Source organism: Rhinoderma darwinii, chromosome 4 (genome assembly GCF_050947455.1).
Source record: "Rhinoderma darwinii isolate aRhiDar2 chromosome 4, aRhiDar2.hap1, whole genome shotgun sequence".
Taxonomy (NCBI): domain Eukaryota; kingdom Metazoa; phylum Chordata; class Amphibia; order Anura; family Rhinodermatidae; genus Rhinoderma; species Rhinoderma darwinii.
Genome location: NC_134690.1, coordinates 388,593,910 through 388,611,036, shown reverse-complemented (window position 1 = coordinate 388,611,036; position 17,127 = coordinate 388,593,910). Strand labels below are relative to the sequence as shown.

Genomic DNA, 17,127 nt, shown 5'->3' with positions numbered 1-17,127 from the left:
ATAATTTTTATGCAGTTGTCCTCAAGTCAAATTTTCAGAAATATAGCGCCCATTCATCCCTACACTGATGTCAATCGACAGAACAAATGGCAAATAGGTGTAAGGTGTAATAACCCTAAACAGATTTGCTATCCAGGACTATGCCTGATTAGAACAACAGCGCCACTCTTTTCTATAGGCTGTGTGTGGAACTGCAGCTCAGCCCTACTCATTTGAATAGGACTTTGCTGCAATACCGAACGTAGCCTATGGAGAAGAGTGGCGCTGTTTCTGGACGAAAGTAGCCATGTTTTTCTAGTCTCACACAACTCCTTTAAGGGCACTTTTTTTTTTTTGCTTACGAAACCAAAAAAGGAGGAGGAGAATGAATAGTACTTACTGGCTCGGTCAAGGTGGTATCCTTTTCCAAAAACTGGACAACGCAGTATGCCAACTGTAGAGACATAAAAAGATTATATAAAATGATACATACAGTGCTGCGGTGGTGCGGCCACAGGAGCGGAGCCTGCCCCCATCAGCAGCAGGTGTAACATATAGCGGACACTTTGTTGCAATGGCCAGGATCAGAGCCAACTCAGATCCCAGTCATTTAACGCCTTAGATGCCGCAGTCAACAGCGACCACGTCAGTATCGCAGGGTGCCCATGAGTTGTCATGGCAGATGAGGCCTAACAAAGGACACTGCGATATAGAAGTATTTCATTGTATTATTGAAGCGATCAGAAAATTGCACATTTAAGTCCCATAGGGGAACTAAAGGGGGGGGGGGGGGGGGGGGTTTGAAGAAAAAAAAAAACTTTTCCCCCCCAATCAAAAAATATACTTGTAACTGCCCCTCCCACCCGTCGTATCGTTTTGGATAAACTATCCCATCTCTTTCGGATGGACTGGGTAGAGACCTCTCTTGAACATTTAATTTTAATTATCAAACATGTATTCTCCTTCCATCACATTTAAAACAAAAGCTTACCGAGTGCTTCAGTTCTACTACTTGGTACTTCGAGCATCAATTACTCGATGATGTACCGTTCGCTGTATAATTTCCCTCCTCTCAATATGGTTAGGATTTACTGTTGGATAAAACACGTGTCCGCCTACCCCTGCCACCCTTAGCCTCCATACCTATTCTTCCCCCAAACCCCTGGTTTCCATTCCTTTGCATGCTCCTTGAAGGGAAAATATTGCATAATTGTTTGGCCAAAAGCTGTGTATAGAAAAAGTTCAAAGATGTGAGCCATACCCACATACCCTTACTCTCATTACTTCTCTGGTATCTTGTGCTTGCAGTGTTTTTGCTAGAATTGTCACAGGGTATGAGTAGAAAGGCGTACAATAGGGATATGTCTATTGTTATATTCCTGGCTTTTTTCTTTTTCTATTTGTATTGGAAAAAAGGTTAATAAAATATATATATTTTTCAGAGCCTCCAGTGTAAGGAGCTGAAGCGTTGCTCTGAGGGTAAAAAAGTACCCAAAATTTCACTTGATCTACGGAGAGCTACCTATTTCTTGCTGTATATATAAATGGGACGAGGGCCTGGTTCCCCAGAGCCTGCACCCACAGGCTGCCTGCGCTGCTGTAGGCCCGGATAAAAAAGTTAAAATATTGCGTATACTGCACAATGAACGACATAAAAAAAGAAAGAAAAAAAAAAAACACTATGGCTTAATAAACCCCCCCTAAAAAAAAGGTACATCAATAATTTGTATGTGCTCCAAAACGGTACCATTGAAAAATAAAAACTTGGCCCACAAAAAAACAAGCCTCAAAAGTCGACAGAAAAAAAAAAAAAAAATGATGGCTCTCGGAATGTGATGCTGGAAAAACAAAAGAAAAAAAAAATCACAACGTCCTAAAGGGCAAAATAGGCCCTGAGGGGTTCTCTTATCTGACCCACACCTATTGGGAGAATATGCACCGATCAGATATTTATGGCCTATCCTGGGGACTCTCCGGTATCTGAACACAAATTCTCCACTGATTCTCAGTGCAAAGGGGTCACGGCACCTGACAAATCAATGGTGCAGCTGAAGACGCATTGTGTTGCAAGCCTCCAATGACAAACCGTGCCAATGTGGTTTGGGCAGTTTACCAAGTGTCATGGCCACGTCATACTAAATATAGGTGGAGGTCCCAGCTCATGTTCTCTTCTGACCTCCCTCTATGAAGAATCAGATAAAGAATGGGGGAATTCCTCTTTTAGGAGGTTATGTAAACACAGGAACACATTTAGACATTCAATATAGAAGACAATTTCACATTGTTCGGCTTTGACTACATCAGAGAGTGGCGGCTCACTGGAGCGGGACGTGGTTTCTACAATATAATTCATTATTGTCCAACAAAAATGTCTTCTGTGGTCACATGGGAACCCTTGACTGTTAATCCTCACATTCTTTCCGTTTTTGGGTGGAATAGTTAAAATGAAAAAAAACAACAAAAAAATCAATGTAATCAAGCTAAATAAATGCTATAAAGCAGGCCACACACATTAGATGTCATCGGTGGATCCAGAATGTGTACGGAGGCCGTCTGATTGTCCCCTAACGTCCCCCATCGGAGGAAAAGGGGAACAGGTTTGTTTGAGCTCAACAAATCAGATTGTTTGATCTCCTGGTAGAATTGGCTACTAAGAGTCTCTTGCTGTAGAGGACCCGGCATGTACCAGCATTACATGGACAACCATGTGCACCCTGGTGGTGGCGCTGCAAGGAGCAACTTTGAACATTTTCTGCCAGGTCTAACCATATATTACAGCTGCCCCCCAATACAGACTATAATGGTCTCCATTTTGCTTATACGTTATGAAAGGCTATTGACATGCGCATAACGTACGGTATATGTTCAACGTATTCCATAGTGTCATCACCCTTAGGCACCCGTGTTAAAAAAATAAAAATAAAAAAGTATGCCAACGTAAACCCGCCAAAAAAGACACTTTTGGCCTCCGTCGGGCTAATATAGCCCTAAAGACAAATTTAGCGTGCAAGTCTGGAGCTTTCCCGACGTACATGCTAAACGCAAATATCCCATAAAGAAGAACTTACTGCACGATCTCCTTATAAAACACAATACCCGGTGACACAACTACATTAAGTTATAGTGTATTCCGAACAGGGAATATTCACCTGTGCGTGAAACAAAGCCAGGCCTTTTGCGGTGTGCATTGGAAGCAGGACTTTCATGAGGAACTGTTTATGTTCAGCTTTTAACGGTAATGCAAATCCATTGATAATGCTGTGAAAATAAGAGGAAAAACCTGAGTGTTAATACAAACGACATAAAGACAAACATTACTGATGACTTTATACGTTACGATTAAATGCTCTATAATACCGATGAATAAACTAAATATTATCAAGGTGTTAAATAACTACAGGTCTCCGATTAGAACATGCATCAATGAAGGGGACAACCAATGTTACAGTACACCGGTGTCCGCAACCTTCAACACTCCAGATGTTGTGAAACTACAACTCCCAGAATGCATTGACAGCCAAAGGCTTTATTATTCCAGCCAAAGGCTGTCAGTGGCATGCTGGGAATTATAGTTTCCCCAACAGCTGGAGTTGCTGACCTCTGCAGGACACAATTATACAATGGCCCCATGTTTGGTAGCTTTGCTCTGAGTTCTGCGTTTTCCTCCCACACTTGGAAAACATACTGATAATTGACTTTTAATGAAAATTGGCCCTGGGCGCGCTTGTGATAGGGAATTTAGATTGTGAGCTCAATTGGGGACAGGGACGGATGAGAATGATAAAAATGTCTCTACAGCACTGCAGAATATGCTGGCGCTATATAAACATTAGTAGAATTATTATTTATTTGATTTGAAGTAGTTGGCGGTAGTGTAAAGGAAGATGTACACACCAGTGAGGGGGATTATATATTATCCCTAATTCTTTAACTTTGGGATACTGATAGTTTAAAAAGTGTTTATAATAAGTAAATTTAACTGCAGCATAATGGCTGATAGGATTTCATTACCTGCCCAATATTTCTAGTAATTCTGCAACCCCATTAAAATGTTCTGTTTCATAGATAAACCTACAAAAGAGAAGGAAAAAAAATTAGATACTGAAAAATATAAGTACATACATTTTTAAGACGTGAGCAGCCTTGTGATTCTCTCCTAACATATTGCAAGAAACCCAATTACCCAAATATTATCGTATTACATCTAAAATTAGAGAACTCCTGACATGTCAGAGAGATTATTAAAGTTCTGGATGGTGAAGATTCAAAGATTCAGGCAGCGGGACCTCAAGAATAGCTAGAATAATGGAGTTGTGGCCCGCTGCAGAGCGCCGTGCCCATTCAGTATAGGAGAAGATGGACCATAGATGCAAGCGGAGAGAAGTTGGCAGGAGGGAAGAGCCACGGCACGATGCACAGCACTACAGTCCATTTTAGGCATTGGTAGATACCCCACTGATCATTGGGATATCTACCAATACCTAAAATAATTCTTATAGGTCTCTATGGCATGTTATAAGCTCTTGATAAATGGTGGAAGACAGAGGAAAAATCCAGTAGGCGCGGAGTTTCCCAATATATCTACATACTCTTGTCCTGTCCACTAGGTGGGGCTAAAATACGATTGGGCCACAATTTAGCAATATGTGCAGAAGGAAGCTGGTGACAACCACAAAGTGCCTTACTTCAGTGTGAGCAAAAAACTGTAGAAGTGGTGCTGGCTCTTACGAAAGACGAACCACCAGGATTTCCAAACTTAGATTGTTAAAGTGTACCGCCACTTGTCATCTCCGGCCCGACATCCGGCATGGAGAAACCCTCCGGCACGCTGGGCGGTAAAGTTGCCACGACAACTGTACCTCCAGGCATGCAGGAAGATGGAAGTACATTTTAATGGTCCAAATTGTTGGGAGTCAAGGGCGTGTTGTTTTTAATTTTGTTTTAGAAACTTGCAAAAAAAAAAAGTTTCTTCAAGTACAATGGGGAATATTTATCAGAACAAATTCAAAATGTAATTCGTATTTCAGGCTTTTTACGAGTACAGAGAACAGGGACACCACAGCCTCTGCACGTTTTATATTTTCTGTCCCATCTTTGAAGGTGTATAGACAGTAAAAATCCAATACCTGAGAAAGATGTTGTTAATTTGTTTTCTGATGAACGCTCTTAGGCCGAGAAACTTGCCGTAAATTCGATGTAATACAGTCTTGAGGAAATCTCGCTCCCGGGGATCTTCGCTGTCAAACAGCTCCAATAGCTGGAACAGGAGAAGGCAACAAATGTTACAGAAAATTCTGGTTTGAGCAACAACATAAAACAGCGAGAGCCTGGTGTGAAAACTAACGTTGCCGATGTCCAGTGTAAGATACAATGGAACAATCTAATTACAAAAACTATAAAGCCGCTATCAATGGCAAGATTTTTTTTTTGGTAACTAAGCAATGTACAGGCGAGTATATAGAATAGTAAGTTTCAGGCTGCAACCTCCATTTCTTCATTTATTTTTTGACCCCCTGATATTCAGTTTGCAATCTGGTCCTAGTTTTAGAATTTTCTAATCAGGACGTGTCCTCCCAGTAATATATGTTGTATGTGAGGTCTGTGACTCCAGGATGCCGCTGCCTTCACTAGCTTCACGTACTGGCACAGCTTGATTCCTGTTCTGCTTACCTCTTCTACAGCATATGGAGAGATCTCTTCTCTCTTGTCCTGACAGACACGGATGCTGAGGATTGTGCGATTTCCCCGTCCCGCAGAAGAGTCTGAAGAGTCTACCCCGGTGATACACAGCCTGTGTGATCTACTCCCTCCTCCTGTTCCTGCGGACGTGCTTTCCTCTCGGAGTCCGCGCCGAAAAACGTCTGAAATTGCCCCCCCCATGTGCTTTCTTGCCGTGGCTCCGCCTCTGACCTCTCATTGAAATCAATGGGAGGCTGAAAAACCTTGAATTAGCTTAAATGGCCGCATGAAAAACGCGGCAAAAAAAAAACGTGCAGGCAGGTCAAAATCTGCCTCAAAATTCCTGAAGGAATTGAGGCAGATTTTTTTTGCCTGTAATAAAACTCCTCGTGAACTAGGCCAAAAGCAGGACATTTTTACTAAGACTATTTAGAAAGTTGCTTAACCGACTCAGGACCACCTATTGTATATTTACAGCAGGCGGTCCTGGTCATTACAGCCCCCGCCATAGCATATCTATGGTGTGGGCTTAAGCTGGCTACCCGATCGTTGAATGCAGGGGATCCTGGAGAGAAGAAAGAAGTGTTTTTCACCAGTTCTGTCTTCCATATTCTTACGTACACATCGCTCAATGAGCCCCACTCAAAAAAAACGCAAAAAAAAAACAAAAAACCTCCGCCAATCATTGTTGTAATGCTAACCCTGACCCAGTTACCTTAAAATAGACATGTAAAATATAAAAATTTACGGTAGACAATAATGATCACAAATAAAAAAAGTCTATTTTAGGGTAATACTAGGTTTATACCAGAAAAACATTTTCTTACAATTTTTTTTTTTTTTTTTTTTTCAAACCCTAAAAATTCTGAAAACGAAAAAATGTACGTGTATACAAATGATAAGAAAAGAAACCCAAATTGTTCACGAGAAGAACTTTGCTAGTCCCACAAATTAAAATGTTTTAGAAGGCATTTGTTAAATGGCTACATGGTGTCTGGTCCTCGGTTTTTGTATCTTTAGGCGACATTGATGCAGACCTGCGGTTCCCTGCCGGTAGCTCTCCAGCTGTTGTAAAACTACAACTCCCAGCATGCCCCGACAGCCGCAGGAATAGAGCGCTACAGGTTGGGAACCACTGCCGTAAGGTTATTTATTCTACCATTTCCTTGTGTGTAACTCTCTAGATGGCCACAGACAGCCAGATGTCTAACCAACATTAAAGACTGGCCAGACATCGTCTCATTTGAGAATCTGTGCCGCTGGGGTCTGTACTAGGAGTTACGTTTTCTTAGGAGAGTCCTATAATCAAGGATTTTTATTTGCTGTATTATACAATGTTATGTGAACTGAACGCATAAATAAATTGGGTAAATCTATAACAAGTTTACAAAAATGATGGTTTTTAAGAAAGCACATTGAAATCACGTCACCCGAAAAGATGAGAATTACCTGCTGTACAAACTTCTGGTCCACAAACCTCTTTGCAATACTTGGCTGAAAGTCCGGACTCTCCAAAAATCTCAGGAAAAACTCATACACCAGCTGTAAAACACAGAAGAAATATTTTTACACATAAATAGAGCAATGTACTGTATATAAAAACAAAAGTAAAGCCGTACCAGGACCTTCTACGCGGATGTAGAAAAGAAAAAACGAAATGCTCTGAAATAACTTGCATGTATTAAAAAGGTAAACCACTGACTGGGGAGAACCAGGAGACCAAATAATGCTGCTCAGGCCAGCACTATACTAGGCACTTTCTGTGCCCACTCACAGTAAAAACCTCTTTCAAGAGCTGAGCTGCAATACTAAACACAGCCACTGCACCAATGTGGTGCTGTTTCTGGGGGGGGAGCAGATCCCCTTATTTTTCCCCTCATAAGCCCCTTTAGAGCCCACAGTAATGCGTCACTTCACACGATTACAAATCAGGAGAAATCTGATGAAGGGCTTACGGGTCAGCAAGGAGCTGAAATTTCTTGCCACTGCGATTGTATTTTATGTATGAGTCAGAATGCACTGGTTTTCATGAAACGTCTCTACAGACAGAGAAGCCCAAAAAAATCCCTGCAATTTCCCTGATGATTTTCTGAAAACTTCTTTCACAGGGGGAGACCTTTTCAATTTCCAGTTGTGCCATTTCTATTTGAAGGGCAATTGTTAATCTGCATGTAATACGTAACTGTATAAATACTTTGCTTTCATTAGCTTGTACTGGTCGCAATGACTCGCAAATGATGAACTTCTGTATCTGCTTTGTTGTGGTGTAAACACTACATCTCCCACAATGCACCACAGCGACGATACACTATACAGCACTGATCAACAGGAAATCAACAGAATTTAAACGCATCACTGAATGTACATAAAGCATGATCTGTGCGAGGTAAGTAAAGCAAAGAATTTACCTACTTTCTTATAGGTAAAAATGATGCACAAAAGCAGAGAGTTTGGTTTTACGTGGCTCTCGGATTTTATCATGTGACTGACACCGAGGTCTCGACCAAATCACAAGATTTAGATAAAAGGACGTTCTACACGGAGAGTTAGTGGACAATGGACGCTTTGTACTCCATGGTACAGGATGCCATTAATCTGTGCTGAAACAAACATCTTGCTCCACGTTCTCTGGCATCAGCGGCTTCTTTCACTTTCCTCACGCAGGATTTCTCTCTCAAGATCACAATCGTTTTTGGAAGACTTGTAAAGCTGAACTAAGACTTGTATTTTGCAAACGGACTCATTACAGCATAGCCATCTGTGACTACTAGGAACATAGGAGACAAGCCTACAGGTTACCTACTCCTGTACAAATATTCAAGGAATGCTCCAAGCACCCCGTGTTACACCTACTGCAGGGCCTGAGGGGGCGGAGCATGACACAGGGACTCAAACACACCCAAAAGAGAGCCTGTGTCAAGCTCCACCCCCTCAGGCCCTGCAATAGACATAACAGTCTGGACCGTACATTCCAACGAGGGAGATAGGTGAGATAGTGGTCGGCCAAAAGAAACACCATTCGCTATAAGTCAAGGCAATGTAAGGCTTTCAAACATAATGGTGGTTTAAGGGGGTTTTCCCAACAATTGACATTTATCGCCTATCCCCGAACCCCCACAGGGCCGCTCCATTCCAAGTCGATTAACCTGACAGGTTTTTCAATTAGCCCCATAGACATTGAATGCAGCGACAGGACATAGGCCACTCTATTCAAGCTCCTCCTCACTGCGATCCTGCAATCAGGAGGCGCTTGAGTGGCATGTGACCTGACGCTCCATTCAAGGTCTCTGGGGCTGATGGAAACATCCGTCAGGCCAAGAGACTTGGAATGGCGTGGCACCGTACACGCTCGACGCTGCTTCATTTAAGCTCCTCCTCACTGCGCGATCGCATAATATGGGGCTCGGGACCTCAGGATATTCTGTGGATAGGTGATAAATATTAAATTATGGGAGAACTCCTTTAATCTAGGTTAACTGGACCATCAGAAAATACCACTGAAACCAATGGAGCCATCAACAAACTTTATCTGTGAATGAAAGGGTAATAAATAACGTAGAGAAAAAACACCAGTGTACACAGAGCCAAACCGGAGCTGCAGAACAAAGCTGACCTTGAAAGAAAGCCAGAGTCTTTTGGTTCATTATCATCAAATACTTTCCCCACGCTCCCAGTTCCCTTTGTACTTTCCTGCCAGAACAGAGACATCTCAGGAAGGTGCGCATACTCAATAAGAAAGGACTGTCTGTAGAGAGCGGGAGGGTGTAAAACAGCAGCTCCTCCGCACAGCCTGCCTGGTAAGAACATATTTGATGCAACCTTCACAGTGCCAAAGTGAATAAGAAATATAACTTTATTATTGTAAACCTCACTGCTAACAACTGAACATTACTGAGATTTTGGCAGTCGGAGGGTGTTAGTCAGCGTGAAAGTACATGTCCAAGAAACAGGGTATTCCCTGATCTCTCGGACATGGCGCCCTGCATTACTACCATGTGGCGGGCACTAGTAGCGCTGTGTACATCCACAAATACCTGGTAACGGTGCACAGTGGTAACTCAAATTACAGAAATCAGCTGTTAGCAGCCGAAACAGATTAAAGGGTCACATAAATGTAATGGACGAGGTTCGCTGAACCGGACACCTTCTATGAGCCAGAACAGAAAGGGACATCGGAATGGCTGCTATGTAATACTACATTTCCCCAGTAGCGGCCGCTGCAGGGGAAATTACTACCAGATGAGAAAAAGCAGCTGTTTGCCGAGAGCGTCGGACCTGCCGCTTGCTGCTGTGACGCTCACGTGAAAGGGGTTGACTCTGGTGGGACAACCCCTTTAAGTCACAGCTCTTATTTGAAGTTGACTTAATGAGAGATATAAACAAAATAGCAAAAAAAAAAATAAAAAATAACGTTATTTTATTTCCAAAAGCCGACCAGAAACAAACCATGTGCATTTAGCTAAACGGAGTACCTTACCTGTATGTGAGGCCATGAAGCTTCTAATGTCGGCTCATCCTCTTCCGGATCAAAGTCTGGATTGTCACTAGGGGGGAGCGTTCTAAAAATATTTGAACTTATCTGTAATAAAGAAAAGCAACAGAGATTAAACCCAAATCAACAGCAGTAAAAATATAAAAAAAAGCAACAAGAAGACCACAACATAATAAAATGGAAGTGTAACAAATATCTCAACTTGGTGTAAGACAGAACATGAAGCTCTTTGTAGCCAAAAAAAGAAAAAACTACTGTAAATCCATGCCTCCTTCCAGGTCGTCATTTATGGGATATTCTCATCTTAGACATTTATAGAATATCCACATGATATGTCATAAACGTCAGATAGATGCGGGTCCCACCTCTTAGACCAGCACCTAATTCTAGTACGGCACCCCCTAAACCCTGTCCTACCAATGTGCTTCACGGTTTCAATAACTCCCATACAGTGTAGCTCAGCGAGCTCTGCTGTTTCCGTACTCCATAACACCTCGTAACTCGGTGGCCGTAGAGCAGCAAAAGTGACAAGTTAGGTCGGGGTCAAGGAGCCTGTTCTAGAAATAGGTGCAGGTCCCAGAAGGTCCGCATCTATGAAACATTTATGGCATGTCCTGTGGCTGTGCCATAAATGTCCGAGATAAGAATACCCCTTTAAGTATTTGCCACAATGAATCGTTTCAGACGACAAAATTTTAGGAAGCGCTTGGTGTTAAAGTTAATGTTGTGCAGCGAATAATATCGAACGGGGCTTTTTGTTATTTCAACAACACCGGTAGAAATTTATCTTCAAAAACAAAACGGCCTAGCCTAATATGTATGCTGTGCGGCCTTCGGTTGGCATGCTATAGCGGTGTTCAGATGTGGCAGATGTAGTGCAAAAAACATTAAATTCACAACAAAGTGCAGTACAGTTGAACTGACTTTTCAAAACCTCGTTCACACAAGGGATTTTTACGCTGCAGAATTTCAGGTTATAATTACTGGCCTGCTGTAGAGGTGGCAAATCCACAGCACTCACCTCTGTCCACATTACAAGTCTCAGGAAAGTCTAGGTGGGTTTTTTTTTGTTTGTTTTTTTTATTGTGCAGAGTAGTGAAGTATTTTTTCTTTTAGTTTTACAATTGCAAGAGTGGAAGTCACAGGTAAAAGTGGCTTAACTTAGTCTCTGTCTCCAATGAAAACAGAACCGGATCAAGAAAAGGAAGCAGATTTCTATTTCTCTATCCAAAAATGATTTATTTTTTACTGGAAATCTGACAAATATTATTTTTTTTTTTTTAAATAGTCATTCAAATCAATGGTGTCCTGCTTGGAATGACTAAAATCTCTGAACGCTGGCAGAGGGTGTTCAGATGATCTACAGAGTGCAATTCTCACACTACTCAGGAAGTTGGTGGATGCCACGGCTCGCAGACCCCCTTGATATCATTTTAACATGTATCTATGACATATTGGAAAATCATTTTTTAGCTGGACTTCCCCCTTTAAGTCACTTGACCAGGATCTTTACCGGAATCCATAGTGGCTGCATGGATCAATCTTGGCTAGATAAGGGGGTTTATCATCCTGCATGAACGAACGCTGTAACAGAATATCATGAGGAAGGTCAAGAAATGGGACAAATCAGCTACAGGCCTGATTAGTGTAAAATAAGTGAAATCATAATCTAAAACAACCATCCAGTAATAAAATCCGGAGGGGAAAAAAAAAAAGCTTCTGCTGACAGCAACAGTGAAAGTGGAAAATACGTCCTGTGTCTGCGGTGATATCACATACAGGAAATGGCGCTTCCTGACAAACACAAGGAGGAAACCTGAACATAGAGGTCTGGACGCAGGACATGGGAGAGCTGTGTGCGCAGGTCAGCGCCACTGATTGTAACAATGCACATTCCATCACATGGACTGAAACGTTTCATTTCCCAGACGTTACACTGAATGCAAAGTGCACAGGAATGGTGAGACAGATGCTGCAGTAATAGCACTCGTCAGGTGAATGAAATACTGGATATATGCACAGGCAGGTAGAAGAAACGCCCAGGCACACCCTGTTTCTGAAATGTTGATCAAGAAAATAAAAATACACACATACGCCCACATACACACACACACACGCCCACATACACACACACACACACACGCCCACATACATACACAAATACATACACACATACGCCCACATACATACATACACACATACACTACACTAGTCCACATACACTAGTCCTTCTCAATGAATTACAATATCAAAAAGTTAATTTCAGTAATTCAATTCAAAAAGTGATTCTCATATATTCTATAGATTCATTACACACACATTACTATTTCCAGCATTTTTAATGTTGATGATTATGGGAACAGTTAATGAAAACCCAAAATGTAGTGTCTCAGAAAATTAGAATATTATAGAAGCCCAATTTCAAAAAAATGACTTTTAATACTGAAATGTTGTCCTACTGAAAAGTATGTCCAGTATATGCCCTCAATACTTGGTCGGGGCTCCGACTCTGCATGAATTACTGCATCAATGCGGCGTGGCATGGAGGCGATCAGCCTGTGGCACTGCTGAGGTGTTATCAATGCGGCGTGGCATGGAGGCGATCAGCCTGTGGCACTGCTGAGGTGTTATCAATGCGGCGTGGCATGGAGGCGATCAGCCTGTGCACTGCTGAGGTGGTATCAATGCGGCGTGGCATGGAGGCGATCAGCCTGTGGCACTGCTGAGGTGTTATCAATGTGGCGTGGCATGGAGGCGATCAGCCTGTGGCACTGCTGAGGTGTTATCAATGCGGCGTGGCATGGGGGTGATCAGCCTGTGGCACGGCTGAGGTGTTATCAATGCGGCGTGGCATGGAGGCGATCAGCCTGTGGCACTGCTGAGGTGTTATCAATGCGGCGTGGCATGGAGGTGATCAGCCTGTGGCACTGCTGAGGTGTTATGGAAGCCCAGGTTGCTTTGATAGCGGCCTTCAGCCCGTCTGCATTGTTGGGTCTGGGGTCTCATCTTCCTCTTGACAATACCCTATAGATTCTCTATGGGGTTTAGGTCGGGCGAGTTTGCTGGCCAATCAAGCGCAGTGATACTGTGGTTATTACACCAGGTATTGTTAGTTTTGGCAGGTGCCAAATCCTGCTGGAAAATGAAGTCAGCATCTCCATAAAGCTCGTCCACAGAGGGAAGCATGAAGTGCTGGGAAATGTTCTGCTTTACGGCTACGCTGACTCTGGACTTGATATAACACAGTGGCCCAACACCAGCAGATGACACGGCCCCCAAACCATCACTGACTGTGGAAACTTCACACTGGACCGCAAGACACTTGGATTGATGCCTCTCCGCTCTTCCTCCAGACCCTGGGACCTTGATTTCTAAATGAAGTGTCAAATTTACTTTCATCTGAGTACAGGACTTTGGACACTGAGCAGCAGACCAGTCATTGTAAAGGCTTAGAAAACCTTTGCAAGTTGTTTGGTGTGGATTACCGTATTAGAGGGTCACACCACGGGTCTACAATCTTCAACTTTTACCCAATATTCTAATTTTCTGAAAGACTCAATTTTGGGTTTTAATTAACAGTTAGCCATAATCAACATTAAAAGGAAAAAATGCTGGAAATAGATCCCTCTGTGTGTAATGAATCTATAGAATATATGAGTTTCCCTTTTTGAACTGAATTACTGAAATAAATTACCTTTTTATGATATTCTAATTCATGGAGAAGGACTAGTATCTTGGGGCTGAGCTTATAATGCATTCTCTTTCCCTAGTGGGGATTTTATTATTTTCTCTATTCCACACCTGGACTACTGGTAGCTTCCCATAGATTGGCCCTAAGTAACCCATCATAATGTTTTTGCAGAATAGAAAGTCTGTTATAATGGCCTAATTCACAACGACTTTGGCCGCAACACAGGTCACACGACAAAAGATCCATGTGTCACCATCCCTGAATCGCAGTTAAAGGGTAACAAAAAACTTGACAACAAAACTTCTGACATGTCACTATGACAAGTGGGTGTCTGAGTACGGAGACCCTCACCGTTCACTAAAATGAAGCAGCAGCAGAAGCGCTTAGGTGAGCCCTGTGCGCTTCATTTCTGATCAGTTTTCCTTAGAAAGCCGAGCAAGCGGTGTACAGACACTCAGGCCTCATTCACACGGCAGGGTTTCCCGGCCGGGTGCCGGCCGTTCATAAATCGGCCGGCACCCGGCTGCATTAGGAATAATAGACCCCCAATAGGGCTATTCACACGACCGATTTTTTGACGGCCGGAAAAACCGGCCGTCAAAAAATTGGACATGCTCTATCTTCGCCCGGGTACCCGGCCGCCCGGCTCCCATAGAAGTCTATGGGGCCGGGTAATACACGGCCATCACCGGGATGTGTCCCGAGTGATGGCCGGGTTTTCCGGAGCCTGCGCTCTATCTCCTCCTCCTCACAGCGCAGAGTGCATGTGAGGAGGAGGAGTTGATGCCATTCTGACGAATGGCATCGCTGTACACGGTGTGGCAGGGCCGGGGTGTACAGCAGGTGGAAGGGAGCGCTGCGCTGGCTCCCTTCCCCTGCTTGAAAAGCACCCTGGCCCGGCGACACCTTCGATGGCGCCGCTAGCAGCTGCAGCTGCTGCGGCTGCTACTACTGCAGCGACGCCACTATAGCAGAGCGGGGAGGTATCTCCCCGCTCTGCTATGTGCTAGCCGCACTTTAGCTCCTTGAAGGAGCGGAATCCCCGTGTTTTCGGGGATTCCGCTCCTGGACAGAGCGCTTGATGTCTCTGTCCATATCTGGGCAGTGACATCAGGGGAAACTCCTGAAGCGGAATCCCCGAACACATGGGGATTCCCCTTCAGGAGTTGCCGCTGATGTCACTGTCCGGATCTGCCCGGCACGGATGCAAAACTTAATGCAAACCGGCCGGGAAAAATGGCCGATTTTACCGGCCGACACTCGGGCTCGGGAACGACCCGGTCGTGTGAATCCCGCCTTAGACTTTCTCTTGAGCCCGTTCACTGCTCGCTCGGCTTTCTGATAAAAGCCAAATCAGAAATGAAGCGGCACAGCGTTACTAGAGTTCTTCTGCCGATTTGTTTTAGCGATTGGCAGGGGCCTCTGTGCTCGGACCCTCCGATCAAAACATCTGACCTGTCACTATGTTTAGTTACCCTTTAACGAAAGTGGATGTTTCCAAGTTGTGACCCAAGGGTGCTGCAATACCAGTCGCAAGAAATCTGAACCAACAAGATTTTTCGTGACTGTCGTTCCACGGCTACCTGTGGGTCGCAACGCAGCCACATACACTGAGCGGCACAGCAATCTTTGGTCGTGCGACTTGTGTCATGGCCAAAGTCGCCGTGTAGCCCTAGCCTTAGTTCATACGTTCATAATGGAGCTATTGCAGCTATGACGGCTCAGTTTTCAAACTAATGCACATGCAATGGGAGACAGATGTGGGTCAGGTGTTTTCGGAGGAGGACTGCTCTGCTTCATTCACATAGAATATACAAGTGTGTTAACCATTTAGAAGCGGTTAGGAACGTTCAATTTAGATGGTATCTTACCCCTGTAAATCTACAACACATGCAGACAGGTGATTCCCCTTTATGCTGGAGGGACTGTGGTGCACGGGGCACATGGTTTCATCTCTGGTGGACAGGTAAAATCGGTACACCCATTCTGGAAACATATCTTCCGTTAAATTTCGGAATTAATGCGAGCAGAACTAGTCTCCTGCATTAGCATTATTAGATATGCAGATAGATGCGATTCCTTCGGAATTTCGTTGGCCAGCAAACCATATATACTTATTGCCTCCAAAAAGTTTAATATGCTCGTCTCTAGAGAGTTTGCTATGCTTACCTGCACATACCCTGCACTGTACTCTCTGACGCCTGGTGCTGATGTGTCTTCTCTCTTCCGACGCCAAGGTTGAAGGACCTGTGGGTGACGTCATCATTCCCAGCCAGCTTCTTTCACTGCAGACACAGCGTGACGTCACCCACAGGTCCTTCAACCTTGGCGTCGGAAGAGAGAAGACACATCCGCTCCAGGCGTCAGAGTACAGTTGAATTTGCAGCAGCATCACCATGTGCAGGTAAGCATAGCAAACTCCCTAGAGACGAGCAGATTACTCTTTTGGACGCCTGGAGCCGATGTATCTTCTTTGTCCGACAACAAGGTTGAAGGACCTGTGGGTGACGTCACGCTGTGCCTGCTGTGAAAGAAGCTGGGGGGGGAACGATGAGAAGTTTATGATGCTGATTCGTCAGCGTCATACACTTCGATTCACAACGCCCAGTTGGTAAAAACAAAATACACACCCAGTTGGAAATACGAGAAAACACGCCCAGTTGGAGATACGAGAAAACACGCCCAGTTGTCCATTGAAAAGCTCATTTGCATAAATATAAAATTGCTCATAACTTGGGCAAAAATGATCGTTTTTAAAAAAAAAAAAAAGTTACTGTTATCTACATTGCAGCGCCGATCACATGCAATAGTAGATAGGGACTTGATAATCTGGTGACAGAGCCTCTTTAATGTGGTAGACTTATAATATTTTATTATCTCATATCTGTTCAACATATTAAACAGTTTTCATTGTTAAAACCTGTAATATCTCATTGCCATGTGTGAGATACAAAATAAAAATTTTTAAAAATATAACCGGTCCATCAGCAGCTCCTTCGCGGCTTTCTAGAAGCCATGTTGATATAAGTTTACAAGGCTGCCATGGAGACGGATAGACTGACACGGAGCCGGGATGCTCGGATGCTATTAATATAACCGGGAGGTATGTGTAATTCTCTCCATGTCGGAGCATTTGAAAACTTTAAATCATAAACCTACAATACTTCTATATATATATAAAAAATACAAATAACGCCCAGGTTATACATGAAGTAACAGTGCAAAGTTACGTCCATTTCAAAAACAGTGGCAATTCTGCAGCCTAAAGCAGTGTGCACACGACCAT

At 43.5% G+C, this 17,127-nt stretch overlaps 1 protein-coding gene across 1 annotated transcript in view; it reads right to left on the bottom strand.

The window, feature by feature from the left end:
* The window catches only part of PPP2R5A (protein phosphatase 2 regulatory subunit B'alpha), a 99,179-nt gene that overhangs the window by 10,676 nt on the left and 71,376 nt on the right, over positions 1–17,127 (bottom strand). Inside the window, exons 3-8 of the mRNA XM_075863295.1 lie at positions 10,136–10,237; positions 7,108–7,200; positions 5,106–5,236; positions 3,991–4,050; positions 3,129–3,237; positions 380–433 (exon numbers count right to left, since the gene is read on the bottom strand). Coding sequence (XP_075719410.1) covers positions 380–433; positions 3,129–3,237; positions 3,991–4,050; positions 5,106–5,236; positions 7,108–7,200; positions 10,136–10,237 — 549 coding nt within the window. The remainder of the gene's footprint in view (positions 1–379; positions 434–3,128; positions 3,238–3,990; positions 4,051–5,105; positions 5,237–7,107; positions 7,201–10,135; positions 10,238–17,127) is intronic.